At 49.9% G+C, this 15859-nt stretch overlaps 1 protein-coding gene across 1 annotated transcript in view; it reads right to left on the bottom strand.

The window, feature by feature from the left end:
* The window catches only part of UBASH3B (ubiquitin associated and SH3 domain containing B), a 55457-nt gene extending 39835 nt beyond the window's left edge, over positions 1-15622 (bottom strand). Inside the window, exon 1 of the mRNA XM_077305385.1 lies at positions 15086-15622. Within this exon, the coding sequence (XP_077161500.1) occupies positions 15086-15252 (167 nt within the window). The 5' untranslated portion in view covers positions 15253-15622. The remainder of the gene's footprint in view (positions 1-15085) is intronic.
* Positions 15623-15859: the final 237 nt, after the last annotated feature.

Raw genomic sequence — 15859 nt, 5'->3', positions numbered from 1 at the left:
GTGGGGTCAGTGTGGAGGGGAAATGGGATCTATTTAGTGGGGTACAGGGTTTGAGAGGAACCTGAATGACTCCTTTCATCCTCCCAGTGGTCAACTGTTATATTTTACATCAGCCAACATTGTACATTTTCCGCAGACTTGCATTTTTTTAAAACACAAGTGTTCTTTTGAAGCTGCACATTTTTGTTTTTCCCATCCCAGAATGGTTTATTCTGTGCCTGGTGGCACACGAAAAACAAATCCCCTCCTAGAGCTAACATCTGCAGAGGGCACGGAGGTTGCGGGGAGGACGGGCGCTCATCTTCTCCCCCCAGACGAAGCCAGCTGTCGGAATGGCGTCCTTCCACCACATTCATTTTGAGGCTTCATCAGCCACCTCTGCCGACAGCGGCTTCAGGCAGCCCACAAGGTAAAGTAATAGAATCAAATCGGAAGGATCAACAACTTGCTGCCATAAACATCTCACCTCACCTGCAATGATAAAGGGGGAAAGGGACCACAGCAATTTCGGTTTCTGTCTCAGCTGTGCCATTTCTGGAAGCATCTAGAACAGGGTTGCAGGTTGTACCTGGTATTATTATGTGATTTATTCCCCGCCACTCCCGAACCTGGCTTGTGGTGGGTTACAACAGTCCATCATAAAACCCCATTAAAAACAGGACATCCATCAATCAATAAAACAAGAAAACCGCAGATGGCAAAACCTAACCTGACCCTCCTACCAATATCTAGTCACGTGGGCTAGTTACCCTACGTGGGTAACTCGTAGGAAGCTTGGGGGCAAAGAAGAGAAGTTGGTTCTTATACTCTGACTTTCACTACCTGAAAGACTCTCAAAGCAGCTCTGAAAGAACTGCAACTGGCTCCATGTGGAGGACTGGGGAATCGAATGGGATTCCCCAGATTAGAGGCCACCACTCTCAAGGGGAGGCACAAGGGGGCATTGCAATGTCCCCTGTGCTGCTATGTCACTTCTGGGAAAACACAGGGTTGCTATGAGTTTTCTTCCCCTGTACCATTCTCCCATTTTCAAATGTAAAAATGACCTGTGTGTTAAGGGGATGGGGGCGGGGATCAGTTCAAGCCCTCCCTTTCCAGCTTTGCAGCCCTGCAGATGTGTATTTCCTCCATGATTATCCTCAGTAGGTCTATCCACAAACACATGAAGCTGCCTTCTACTGGATTCGACCATAGGTGCATCGAAGCCTCCTTAGACCAGGAATGGCTCTCCAAAGTCTCAGGCGGAGGTTTTTGACATCACCTGTGGCCAGATCCTTCCTGGAGATGCCAGGGATTGAACCTGGGGCCTTTACTTAACATCCATAATGGTCTGGCCAGGTGTGGGTATCAGATTCCCGCAACCTCCACCCAAAGAACCAAAACCAAGGGAGGAGACAAGATACAAAATCTTCTCAGTCCTTTTTTGTGTGTGTGTGTCCACTTTCAACTTTGTACACGGTAAGTTTCCTGGGTGACACACTATCGGAAAGCGATTTAGAGATTCAAAGAATGGGTGTGTGGGGGGGAGGGGAGGCTATAATTTTTAAGTATCTGAACTTGGACGATCAGTTGACAACTGTCAGGGAGGGCACCTTTCGACCAGGGGCTGCACTTTAAAGGCACGCTGGCTGCTCTGCCTTCTGTTTCATCGTACCCAAGAATGGAAAGGGAAATTTCAAACATAGAATCATAGAGTTGGAAGGGGCCACACAGGCCATCTAGTCCAACCCCCTGCTCAACGCAGGATCAGCCCTAAGCATCCTAAAGCATCCAAGAAAAGTGTGTATCCAACCTTTGCTTGAAGACTGCCAGTCCCATCCTTCTCTTACCGTGGGGGCTTTGTCCATTCAAAACGCGAAATTCTCCCCCCCCCCCTCCCCCAAAGGTGTCTGTGCTGTGGCCTTGGTACTCTGTGAATGTAATCAATGGCCTAATTGATTTAAATCAGGAGACAGATGATCGACCGGCCAAGTGTTACTTAATTCATTGACTTTTAAAAGCATGATACACAGAGAGGCATCGCTTGTGCTAGCGGGGAGCAGCAGGAGAGCGCCGTCTGTCCTTTGAACGCCTGCCTTCCATGGCAAAGCAAGCTGCAGTCGGAATAGCTAAAATAAAAAATTCATCGGGAAAAAAAAAAGAAAAAAGCAGCCGGCAGCTATGAGCCGTTTGTGACGGTCTGGAAAAAGGAGCCGGGCCTTAAATGATACATCAATAAATGCATTTCCAAAAATCACCCAAGTCAGTGACAACACACCTTCCAGAGTGACCTTCGTAAGAATCGTCTCCTTCCAATCTACACTGACAGAACGGCAGGGGCACGATCACTGCTTCCGCTGGCCTGCTCACCACCATTGTAAAGGAGGCTAAATTTGGACGGCTGCTAGACTCGAGACTCTTTAATTCCGTTTCCGCTCCTTTTATTACACAACAAGGGACTGCTTTGGCATCTCCCCTGCATCCTGTTCTTTAGGAAATTCTGCCCGAATTCTGATTATTTGTTGCTTAACAGCCCCCTCCCCCCAGTAATATGCTCACAGGCAGCGGCCTCTCCGTTTTTGTACAGCCTGACAGGAAAGGCCAATGAGAGAATCTCCTTTGACAAAGAGGCTAGGACCTAGGGGTGATGTTGTCTATCCTTCTGCAAGATGGCATGCTGGATATCTTAGGTGCCTGGCCAAGATCTTTATTGGGTTAAATGGGGGGGGGGGAGCAATTGCCTTGGAGGGACAAATGCTTTACACCAGGGGTAGTCAACCTGTGGTCCTCCAGATGTCCATGGGCTACAATTCCCATGAGCCCCTGCCAGCAGGGGCTCATGGGAATTGTAGTCCATGGACATCTGGAGGACCACTGGTTGACTACTCCTGCTTTACACAGTATCCCCTGGTCCTCCACATTTCATTGTTTACTGAATGTCCCTTCCAGTTGACCTTATCAGTTCTCTCTGAGTAATCCCTCTTTGAGTCCCAGTGAGAAACACAGACTTTAAATAAGCAATAAGAAGAAGAATTGATTTTTACACCCTACTTTTCTCTACCCGAAGGAGTCTCAAAATGGCTTACAATCGCCTCCCCTTTCCTCTCCCCACAACAGACACCCTGTTAGGGAGAGAGCCCTGATATTACTGAAGAAAATGAAGAGCTGGTTCTTATATGCCGCTTTTCTGTACCCGAAAGATTCTCAAAGCGGCTTACAGTTGCCTTCCCTTTCCTCTCCGCAGAACAGACACCCTGTGAGGCAGATAAGGCTGAGAGAGCCCTGATATTCCAGCTTTAACAGTGCTGTGGTAAGCTGAAGGTCACCCAAGCTGGCTGCATGTGGGGGAGCAGGGAATCAAACCTGGCTCGGTGGATTAGAAGCCGCCACTCTTAACCCCTACACCGAGCTAAGGCAGTATAGTCTAAAAAATGAGACATTCAATAAATAATGCATTTAGATTTTAGAAGTGTGGAACCATCAGAAAGACATGAAGCCTGGCAGGAGAAGTCACATCACACAGGAAGGTAGAGATATTACATAAACAGGATTCCAGCTTGCAATGAGCTCAACACAGCCAATATAGATCACAGTTAAAAACCAGCCTGTATATATATTTTTTAAAAAATCAACATGAAGTCAATCAGGAAAAAGCTGGCAAGCTCCAAAAGCCTCCTTGAAAAGCCAGGTTTACCCAGGAAGATCTCCTCAGCAGGCCTACTCAGAAGTAAGACCCACTTCATGCAATGACACTCCCAGGAGAAGGGTTCTTTTGGATTACTCTGCCCAGCACCCAGAGATGGAACAAGCTGTTGTGGATCCAGGCTGGCAGAAAGGTTTTGTGAACAACATAGCCGCCCCGAGGACAAGATGAAGTCATTACACGCAACAAGAAGACAAACAGAAGCAAGGAAAAGGCATCAAACTGGGACTAAGCTGTGCAGGTCTGGCCACAAGGACTCTAGGCTCATTAAAAAAAGACGAAGACGACCCACCTCATCCGTCTTAATGGCTCCCTGAATCTTATCTCACTAATGCGAGTGCCCGGAATCTCATCAACCAATTTTGCCAGCGAGAAAGATCAGCCACTCAAACCCATTTGAAAAAGAAATCATTTTAAAGAAAGTAGATTGCATTAGAAGTACAATATTCGGCCGAAGCTGTTCATTTTTGCTATCGGCTCTAACGGGAAAGCTCTCCTAATACTCTACTCCCCCCCCCCCCCCCGCTCCTTGTCTAATCAGTGTCACCACTAAAAGAAAAAGTCTGGCCAATTCTATGACTCCACGGGGCAGCTGCCTCCTGCAGTCTGCAATTCAAATTAGGAACAAAACACGGCAAAAGAACAGCCAATTATTCCTACACGCTCCCAATTATTCTAAACGGTGGCTTTTTCACTTTTTTTAAAAAAGGCAATTGAATATTGTAATATTGTTGGAGTGCTGTATTTCAAGTTCTCTGAATTCCCAATTTTCTTTTATTTTCTTCTTAAGTAAGACTCTAGCCTTTTTCATTGTGGAGATAGAAGGAGAAAGGCATACCCTCAGCATGAAAGAGACTTACTTATAGCCTCTAGCTCTCATAAAGCTTTCCACCTCTATGCACAACTTTATTGAGACATAAAACAAAATTAACAACAATTTCAGGTTGGTTCGGCCTCCACTTAAAGGCCGGGGGTTAGAACGTGAGAGCCCTGCTGGACCGGACCAGTGTCGGGTTCTCAGGCCATCGGACCACCCAGCAGGGGATGCGGGGGGGGGGGGGGGAGGACTTACCAGGAGCCTGAAGAGGCCTGAAAAAAATTGCAATATTTCTACATCTCCTAGAAGTGATGTAGAGATGTTGGTGGCAACACTCTGGTTTTAGGGCAAAACTATGGTAGAACTAGCTTCTTGCCATTGAATTTTGGCCAAAAATCAGAGCGTTACCAATATCCCTACAGCACATCCAGGTGGCGTAGAAGTGTTGCATTTCCCCCCCAGGCTTCTTGCTAGGAGAAAATTCCCTCCAGTCCTTTAAACCGCAGAAACAGGGAGAAAGGCACCAAACTGGAGGATTCCCCCAGACTGGCAACCCAAGACAAACAGCCCATTTAACCCCACACATAGTTCCACTGGATAGCCAATAACAGGGCATGGAGGCCAAGAGCTTCCCCTGACGTTGCCTCCTGGCTCTGGGATCCAGAGGCTTAGTGCCCCTGAAGGTGGAGGTTCCCCTCAGTCCCCATGGCTCAGGAGCCACTGACAGATTCATGGAGGGCGTGTCTATCTAGTGCCCTTTTAATGAGGTTGTTGGCAAGTTGGAAAGTAAGGTACTTGGCAGGGGGAGGGGGTGACCTTGACATAACAGGCTGCATTGCTGTCCCGGCGGAAGCCAATCAGAGAACGGGAACTTCCGCCAAGCCCCGCAGATGGACTCAAGAAGCAGCCCCGCAGCAGGAGGGCGGAAACTGAGATCAAGAGGGCGAGGATTCAAGCGTCAAGGAGCGGGACGGCTAATGAAAACATCATTGGGTTGCTAAATTTGGCAGGAGGGGCCGCTGTTCCAGCTGGGACTGAGTTCCCTCTCAGCAGCCCTAGAGATGCCGGAAGTCACTTCTGGAACAACAACAGACGGCTTTGCCCGTCTTAACCGGAGAATGACAACGCCTTTGGCCGGAGCATGAAGCTGGAGGAGCCGTTCCAGTTTGTCTCTGTCCACATTTCAGCCTCTTTATGAATGAATGTGTCCCGCTGCCATCTGCTCCTGCCTCCATATTGTCAAGGGTGAAGATTAGGCATGCCAGTCACGTTGATTGATTGGTGATTCGGTGCTGCGGTTGCCAGATCCATCCGCACAGCCTTTGGGGGATGGGCACGTGTGCTATCTGGGAGCTTTCAGACACGCTGACATCACCTGAAAGTGACGCTGGCGGGTCGGAGATGCTGGAGGGTGTCGCTCTGGCTTTTGGGCAAGACTCTATGGTAGAATTTGCTTCAAACCACAGAGTTTTGCCCCAAAACCAGAGCACCACTTCCCCCCCAGCTTCCAGTGATGTCACGTTCGTGAGTCTCTTTTTGGACTCCTTCGGGTAGTGAAAAGCGGAATATAGAAACCAGATTTTCTTCTTTTTCTCTTCCTCCTCTGTGACAATTATGTTGGTCGAATTTTTTAAAAAAGGTATTCCATTGCTCTTTTGAGGAACAGTAACACAACGCCTTCCTCAGCACATGTTGCATCCATTATAAATGATGCTCCGTTGCCATGAGTGACAAGCCAAAGAGATCTGCCGGATAGAAGGAGGACGCTGAGACATCTGGCCAGGTTCTTGGGAGCTTCCTTCGTTGTGACACTCACTCAAGAAGGTCGGTGGGGGGAAAGCGTCAGCTCAAACAGGAAGCTGCTTTGTCAAGCCCCCCCCCCCCTGCCTCCCTAGGCAATCACAAGTCTTTCTTTCCTCCAACAGCCAGGTGGTTCCAAGCCGAAACCAGATGACCCCCAGTTTGCAATTGAGGAAAACAAACTCCAGCCTCCCCTCCCCTCTGAGCAAGTGTCTCTCCTCAGCAAGGAGCTTGCCAAGGAAAACCCAATGCTTATCGACAGGACGTGGCCCAGCTCTGGAGGCGCTGGGCCACGCTCCGTTTAGTTTCATTTTTGTAATTGACTGCACTTTTACCCTCCCTATCTCCCCAAGAGGAGACCCCAAAGCAGCTTACATTGCTCTCCTCTCCTCCATTTCACCCTCACAACGACCCTGCGAGGTGGGTTAGGCTGAGAAGGTGCGACCGACCCAACGGCACCCAGCAAGATTCCATGGCAATGTATTAATTAGCCTGAACACTCCCTAAAAGCCAGAATGACTAAACTGAGGCCATCGTACTTCGGTCACGAGACTGAGAGACAAGAATCGCTGGAAAAGACAGATTCAAGTGTGTGGTTGGGTCGATGGGAAGCAGCACAGAAAAGTTGAGAAAAGCTGACCTAAAGCATCCAAATTAAGGAAAATGTTGCCGGTCAGAGGGACGGAAGCGACATGTATTAAAAGATACCCGAGAAGAGCCCGCTAAAGTCGGGGTAGGAAGGAGACCAGGAGTACATTCAGAACTCTTTTTACATATCCCAGACGCGGTTACTTGAAAGCAATTCCCACTGAGATAAGTAGGAAAATGCTTCCTGGTAAAAAGTAATGGCTGTCATTAATCGGCATTTAAGCAGTCCAAAGCACTTCTGCGCATTCTCTCGATAAAATAGGCCAGAGCGATTATCCCCATTTTGCAGACAGGAGGCAGAGATGTAATGAAGGTCTCCGAGAGGGGTCATGGCAGAAGCAGCATTCAAATCCAGATCTTCCCGCTTCCAAACTCTATAGTGCACAGCATGGTCCTAAGTAGGCTCCATGGGAATTATGCATCTGTCCACACGGAGAGGACAGAAGGCGCATATCTCAGTTCTCACCCACTTCCTTGGAGCCAAGCAAGACCACGATGCACCCTGATTTCCAAGAAAGCGTGCCCCCTGCTGCACCCTTTAATTTTAAACAATTTTAAGCTCCCATAAACACTCAAGTGCAGGAAAAAGTTTTAAATGCATTTATATAATAAAGCGCAAAGGCAAGGAAAACAACAGAAAGTTATTGGAGCAACCAAGGATTGAAGGAAGGAGAGTTTTTCAGGCAAATCCTTCCAGAGCTGCTGGGAAACCAATATTAACATAACTAGAAGCAGGATGGTCTTCGTGCCTTGACAAAGAAAACAGGGACGGGGCCAAACTTGCATCACAGGAAGGGGACTTCCAGAATCTTGGTGTCACCACCAAGAAGACCCTGTCCCACAGGGCTGCTCACTGTGCTTCTTGTGGGGTTGGAAAACCAAACAGAGCCTCTCCAACTGACCTCGACATGTGGGCAGGTTCACGTTGGCAAAGATAAGTCGCCAACACTAGGGTCAGCTCTTACCAGATAGGCCAATAGGCCAGCTCTTACCAGAACACAGAAGCTAAGAAGCCAAGGTGGTGGGTTCTCCACCTTTGGAAATTTTTAAACACAGGCTGGATAGCCATCTGACGGAGAGGCTGATTCTGTGAAGGTTCAAGGGAATGGCAGGTTACAGTGGGCGAGCAATAGGGTTGTGAGTGTCCTGCATGGTGTAGGGGTTGGACTAGATGACCAAGAGGACCCTTCCAACTCTATTATTCTATGATTCTAGGAAGAGTATGTGCTTGGGTGGGAGACCACCAAGGAAGGCCAGTGTCGCTACGTAGAGGAACCACCTCTGCTCCTCTCTTGCCTTGAAAACTCTATGAACTGCATGGGAGTCACTATGAATCAATGACAATTCGATTGGGACCGGTTTAGATTAACCCAGCCCTGCACACTCCAGAAGAATGCAAGCCAACTCGCTCTTGGTGGAACCTGGTGGAGAGGAAGGAATAATGATAATTTTAAAGTTGCATTCTTACTCCCGCCCCCAATTGAATAACCTCATTTCTAAGTGCAAAATCTGTCATGGCAGTTATTCCCAGTTTGCAAGAGGAACAGATAAACAACAGGGAAGTCAAGGACAGTCTCCACAAACTTATAAACACCATAAAACTAAAGGGCCAATCCCCATAGCAGCATCAGATGGCAGAGTCAACAAGTTAGCAAAGTAGCGTGGCATTCAAAAACAACAACAGCCCCTCAAATATTTATTGCAAGCTACTTGGGAGAGCCAAGATGTCTTCTAATAACAAATGGTCCAAAGAGCCACTCTCAGCCCCAGTTCAGTTTTTCTTAATCGTGGGGTTTTAATCCTGCCGTTTGTTTGCAGACGCCTCCGGGGGCTGTGGCCAAACAAGAGGACTTTGTGTGTTTCAGGGGCTGGCTGTTCCTCCTTGCACTATCGCCAGTCTCCTAGGAGAACACCTGACAAAGGCATGTTTGGTCTGTCCCAGCTGCCCGCCTTCGTCCTTCCGCTCCAAACATTCCCTGGGTTTCCTTATCAAAGAGGGAAAAACACCCGCCCTTCGATTTTCCCAAGGCCAGGAACGACCAGTTGTAAAAGGAGCTTGTGTGCTTTTTCTGCAATGCAGATAACTGGTCAAGGTTTGGCTGGAGGATGGCATCTCACCACCTTGCTTTCATGAATGTCCCCCCCCCCCCCCTCCACAGACATCTCACCACTTTGCTTTCATGAATTTCACACTGCCTGCAACAGGATTCTTGCACTTCATCAGCCACTAAATGGCTGCCAGAAGTTTGAGCAGTAGTGATGGGGCCAGTTGTGGATTACAGAAGCCCGATCAGAAAACTGTGCCAAGATGGTGACCAAAGGCCAATCAACTTGGGGAGAAAGGCAGGGGACAAGGGAAGTATATAAAAATATAACGCTAAATGGTTGCTCAGTTGCGTAAAAGAAATCAAAACAGAAAGTCATAAAAATGAACCAATTTCATAACTTGCTGCGCTTCTGCTGAAAGTGGAAAAGAAATAGGAAGTGGAGGATATCTATGCAGAGAAGAAATGAGGAATTAAGAGACAGGCCGGAGAATGTCAAAGGTTGTCTCTATCAGCAGGAACTAGAAGGCTGCTGGCTCAAACCAGGATTTAAGGCTGAACCCACAAATCCCTTTTCCACACAGAATATCTACCCTGAGTTTATTGCTGTGGGGAAGTGTGTGTTTTGTTTTTCTGCTTCCCCACAGCAATGTGGTCCATCCAGATACCTCCTGGGTTTCCCCCATTTTTCTCGGAGATCTCCCAAAGCTGCTTTGCTTTGAAGTTTTGGGAAAGACTGCAGTAAAACATGGGTGGGCTTGCTACATGGGTGCAAAAGCTTGAATTGCCCTAACCCTACCCATGCAGTTGCCATCTTCTCTGTCCCTGTGATGGCCATTCCATTGGCTTACTGGGAATCTGAATACTGTCATAGTGGTCTAGCAATCCGTGTATCAGGTCGCCTGAATTCCCAACTCTCTCTCTTTGTTTTTAAGTATCACTTTTCATTCTGAAGATATAAGGGGGGAAAACCTATATCTGCTGATTAAAGGGAGTCAGGGACTGATTTTTGAGGGGGGGGATATCATTAAAGCTGGGAATCCAGAAAACTTGATAACATATATTATCAGCTGAATATGCTATAATGTCCTGTGGGTCAGGTTCTGTGAATTCCCAGCTTCCAAGTTTTTAAAAAGAAGTCTCTGTCTCTTTTCATTGCAGAGATATGCCTTTCCTATTATATCTCCACAATGAAAGAGGCAAGAGAAGGAAGGGAGGGAGGGAGGGAGGGAGGGAGGGAGGGAGGGAGGGAGGAAGGAAGGAAGGCTCAGAAAACCTAGATAGCAAACAAAACTATATTACAAATTTTAACTTGCATAACTGAGCGACTGCACGGGCTACAGCATGCAAAGGCGTTCTTTGTAACAAGGAATGGCTGAAGAACTATGGCTATCTCAACCTGGGGTTCCCAGCTTCCGAGGGGTGGCTGGAGTTGCTATTACAACTGATCTTCAGGCCAAAGAAATCCATTCCCTTGGAGAAAATGGCAGCTTTGGAAGGTGCTCTTTGGTATTATACCCCACTGGAGTCCCTCCCCTCTCCAAAGCTGCCTTCCCTCAGACTCAACCCTAATAATCTCCAGGTGTTTCCCAACCCAGAGCTGTCTGCCCTAATCTTGACCAAGACCTGAAATTCCCCCCACCCCTTTTTACCGTTCACTCTGTTAAATAATAGTTGAAAAATATGTAAACAGTTGTTCTACAAGGTGTGTTTTTGGATTTTCTTTGGATGAGTGTGGCACATGGCACCCTTGGCTGTGTGGAAAGAGATTATCTCACAACAACAACTCAGCTGTCGTAACCTCCAGTTCCTACCTGTATAGACAAGCTCTGAACAGACAAGTTTGATCACACCGTTCTTAGCATACTGATCTCAAGGGACTAACTCAGTATTAGGACTGTGGACTGTATTCATTTCCGTTTTCCTTAATTGATAGTCAGCCAGTGCCCAAAGGGGACTCACAGCAGCGTCCGGCGCTGTCCTACTTCCCATTTTATCCTTTCAACAACCCTGTATGGTGGGTAAGGCCCAAGGTCACATGGCAGAATAGAGATTCGAACCTGGGTCTTCCTAGATCCCCATCCTTCTAACCCAGGCTTTCTCAACCAGGGTTTCATGAAACCCTGGGGTTTCTTGAAAGCCCTGGAAGGTTTTACCGAAGGGGCGGTAGTTAGTAAATTAATTTTATATATATAAATGCGATCCGAAAATAACAAAGAAAAGCACATTCTCCAAGGTTGTAAGAGGTAAAGAGAAGATTCCTATTCTAATCTAAATAGCTGGATGGGGAGAGATGCTAGGGACATCTCTGTACCCACCATGTTGGAAGCTTGAGGACTGGAGAAGATGAGAGAGAAGACTCAGGAAGCATGAAATTACCCTCTAGGGACAGGTCAATGAGCTAAGAAAGGTGAGGGGTCCCATCTATCTCACTAACTCTATGGTGAAGAGAGTTCCTGTTAAGAGTCAAAGTCAGGAGACATCATAACACCAACACCCCCTCTCGATGACTCCTTGACTTAGTATACAAGGTTCATTTGCTTCTATGTTGTCTGAATTTGGGTTGCAGAAGTGGCTTGGTCTTCAGGTCCCACTAGCATTTCTTCCGATGTGCCGTGAATCACTTCAATGGTTCCAGCCTTTTGCATGTGAGTAGATGATACTTCACGTCAATGTGTTTAGAGCATCTTTCTGTGCATCCTCTCACTTTGACATATGCATCCAGCTTCTACTGTCTTTGCACAGCGGTTTGGGCAGTGGTACGCCTGTGCCCAAGTCTTTTGAAAGTTGGCAAGTCGTTGGGTGGCAGACACATATTCAACATCTGATGTAGATGTTACCACAGTCTCTTGCTTGGCGCTGGCCCAGCTTATGATGCCATTGCCATAAAAGATCAGATAACCACTAGCTGACTTCCTGTCTGAAAGGCCATCTCTCTCACTGTGGGGAGGAAGGTTCCTGTTAGAGTCAAAGTCAGGAGACATTGCAGAGAGTTGTAATCCAACAGAATTAAAACCTGCCTGGAGAAGGTCTCCACGCTAGGTTATTTATCTTATGGTGTGGGCGATGTAGCCAGGAGATCTGGGGACCGCCTGGCAGCCGGGCAAGGGACATTCAGAGATTGCTTGGGGAACTACCATCCAAATCCTTCGAGGTCTCCCATCCAAATACTAGCCCAAATTAGTTTCCAAGATCTGATGGGCTTCAGCTTGCCTGGGCTATCCAGGTCAGGGCAGTAATTTGCACTGAGCATGTCCAAGCCAGTGAATTTCCATTCGCACCTCGGGCTCCGTGACTCCTTTTCCCAGCCACCCAGCCTGCAAGTGCAGCGTTTCAGCAGCAGGCCTCGGCATCTAAATATGGCTCCAGATAATTGACACACATAAAGAAATGTAATTTTCCATTGTCCTACTTAACATCAAAGCCTAAGTGAACACAATCGACGGAGGTTTGCCACTGGGGCCGAGTGGGAAGGAGACAGTGTGGCTGGAAAGCCGTGACTCTCGAAAGCTCAAACCCCGAAAAAGCTTTTGGGTCCGGAAGGTGCTCCTGGAATCAAATCTAGCTGTTTTATTACAGACCCCTGAAACAAGCATGTTAAATGCCTTATTCGTTCTTCTCTGTGGCCAACTTCTAAAAAAACCGACAGTGGAACCTAAGTAATTCGAAGGCCCCTGAATCCACGGGAGGTTTAAAAATACGTCGTTCAGAGAAATGAGGCTGTTGCCGGAAATAATTTGTTGTTCTGGGGGTCCCGACAGATCAACTACAAAGAGAAGTAGAGCTACTCTAACCACCTCTCGGCTGCTCCCCGGCTTAATTGGCGTCGTAGATCACGTAACCGCCTGTCAGATATAATAGACTGAGGCTTTTCTTTCCTATAATTATCTTAATGCTGTAGGAAGGAAAGAGGGGGAAAGAATCGAATTACTTTCTAATGCGGGGCCCCAAAAGAATTTGAAACCTAATGGGCCCGCATGAGCCAAACCACATACACACCCATCCATATTGGTTCAGGGAAAGCATGCACGGCCTCTTAAGACTCGTGGTTTACAAACAGCACCCAAAGAATTTGCCTGGGATCGGGAGAACCAGTTGACCAGGGGTAGTCAACCTGTGGTCCTCCAGATGTCCATGGACTACAATTCCCATGAGCCCCTGCCAGCAAATGCTGGCAGGGGCTCATGGGAATTGTAGTCCATGGACATCTGGAGGACCACAGGTTGACTACCCCTGCGGTTGACAATGTGTGAAGCACAGGTCTAACTCTATATAAAATATCTCCTAGACATTCATTGCCAAGAAATATGGTTTCCAGATTCTCACCAGCCACCGGTGGGGTGTGTAGAGGAGGGGTGTCAGATCCAGGTTGAGAAACTCCTGGAGATTTTGGGGTGGGGAACAGGGACCTCAGTGGGACACAAAGCCATAGAGTGTCCCCTCCCCCAAGCAACCATTTTCTCCAGCTGAACTGATCTCTGTAGTCTGGAGATGAGCTGGTATTCCAGGGAATCGCCAGGTCCCACCTGGAGATTGGCATCCCTCAGTCCCTGCCCCCCCCCAGCCATTTCCTCCAGGGGAACTGACCTCTGTAGTCAGTTGATGGGCTGTAATTCCAAGGGATACCCAGGCCCCACCTGGAGGTTGTGATCATCACCTAGAACAGCTTCCAAGTTTTCAGCCTGTCTTTCTCGGTCTAGATGAGACGTTTGGGCCTACCACTTGAAACCATTATTAGATGGGGAGCTGTTCTAGAAAATGCAATCACGGCAGAAGGAATGATTGTTGTAAGAATATCTGAAGAGCCCTGTGGGATCAGACCAGGGGTCCAGCTAGTCCAGCATTCTTCCCACACAAGGGCCAACCAGCTCCTCTGGAGGGCCATCAACAGAGCACAGAGGCCGCAGCCCTCCTGAGAACATACGAAGAGCCCTGCTGGATCAGACCAGGGGTCCATCTAGTCCAGCATCTTGTCCCACCATGTCCTCTGGAAGTGCAACAACAGAGCACAGAGGCTGAAGCCTTCCCCCTGATCTTGCCTCTTGGCTCTGGGATGCCTAGTGACCTGCACTAAGCATTCTGCAGCCCCTTCCCTCCAGCCCGAGAAATTCACCTTGGGGAGAGACAGCTCCCGGCCCATGGCTGCAAGAGAGCTCCCACCACCACTCACTGCAGCCTGGGCCCATCTCCCTGGAGATGCTCCGCTTTGAACCCGCAGCCGTGGAAATGAAACAAAGCAACCTACGCTACCAGTGAGCCGAGCCCCACCGCTCAGCCTAGAGAGGACCGCGTTAGGCCTGGAGGTCTGATGACATTTGTCTCCTGCAAACAGGCTGCGGGATGGCTGACGGAGCAGCGCACCTAGGAGCAAAGCACAGCACAGCATCGCTCCCCCCTTTCCCCAAAGGACGATAAACGGAACCGCAGCGGCAGCTTGATGCAAAGCCCCCCTCCCCTCCAACACACACCCTTTGCTTTCAGCATGTGTGAGACCCGCAGGGCTCCGGAAGGCCCCCCAAGCCTGCCCCAGCCGAGCGCCTAGCAGCTCCACTGCCTTCATGAGCGCGCAATGCACAAGGCGAGGAGGCGCTGCAGCGCGATCCATCTTTGCCTCCTCTCCGACAGCACCGCACCTCGGAGGTCGAGCTAAGAAGGGGGGTGATGGGTGGGGATCAGCAAGATGCCGCCGACCCGGGATCCACAGGCCCTCCCCGCTCAGCTGGAGGGCAATAACGCCACAGCCGGGCTAGCAAACGGCGAATGCGAACGATGCTCCAAATCCAGGGGTAGTCAAACTGCGGTCCCTCCAGATGTCCATGGACTACAATTACCATGAGCCCCTGCCAGCGTTCGCTGGCAGGGGCTCATGGGAATTGTAGTCCATGGACATCTGGAGGGCCGCAGTTTGACTACCTCTGTCCTAATCATTGCACCAGGAGGCAGGCAGATCCGACTTTTTTGGGGGGAGGGGGAGACTCTTGCTTTTCAAATTATCATTATTCCCTCCACGGGGGGGGATGGATGACTCATGAGCCCCCCCCCAGCGCCCCCGGGTGCCAACCTCCCGCCCGGCCCCCATCCCACCCCACTCACGCTCTGGCCTTGGGGAAGCCCATGGAGAGGAGGATGTCCAGCGAGGAGCCGTGCTTGACGGTGCCGGCGCGGGGCTGCCGGGTCCTCCGCGGCGTGACTTTGCCGTACAGGTCTTCCTTGGCAGCCATGGCGGAGGAGGAGGAGAAGGGGCTGCGCGCCGCGGTCATCCGGCCATGCCCCCCGCAGCCTGCCGAGGGAGGCGGCGAGAGGGGACAGCCCAGGGGGGAGCCGGCCCGCCCGGCCTCAGTCCTGCTCCGGCAGCGGCTCCGGCTGCCGGCCTCGCCTCGGCCCGCACGGGGGTTGCTGCTGCTGCTGCTGCTGGCCAGAGCCCGGCGCCGCTCCCTCGGCCGCACGTGGGGCCCCGGCCGGAGCCATCCAATCGCCGCGCTCCCCCCGCAGACTGCTCCTCCGGGCGCTCGCCCCCGCCCCCTTCGCCGGCGACCGGGAATTTCTGAATGGATCAAAGCGGAGCGCCAACGGGAGAAAGAGAAAGGGAAGATGTCAGGCTGGGCTGGGCCGGGCCGGCGCGCGCGCTCTCCTGTCTCCCTCCCTCTCCCCCCTCCCTGCCCGATAAGAGCCCCGCCCCCTGGCTTAAAGAGACAGAGGAAGGAGAAGGAGAAAAAGAGTGAGGGGTTTTGCACCCCGCTTTTCACGACCGAAGCATCTGACAAGCGCCTTCCCTTTCCTCTCCCCACAACAGACACCCTGGGAGGCAGGGGGGCCTGAGATTGCTCTGAGGGAACTGCTCTATGACAACAGCTCTAAGAGAACTGT

The sequence above is a fragment of the Paroedura picta genome, chromosome 12 (assembly GCF_049243985.1).
Source record: "Paroedura picta isolate Pp20150507F chromosome 12, Ppicta_v3.0, whole genome shotgun sequence".
Taxonomy (NCBI): Eukaryota; Metazoa; Chordata; class Lepidosauria; order Squamata; family Gekkonidae; genus Paroedura; species Paroedura picta.
This window is presented reverse-complemented; position numbering and strand designations above follow the sequence as displayed.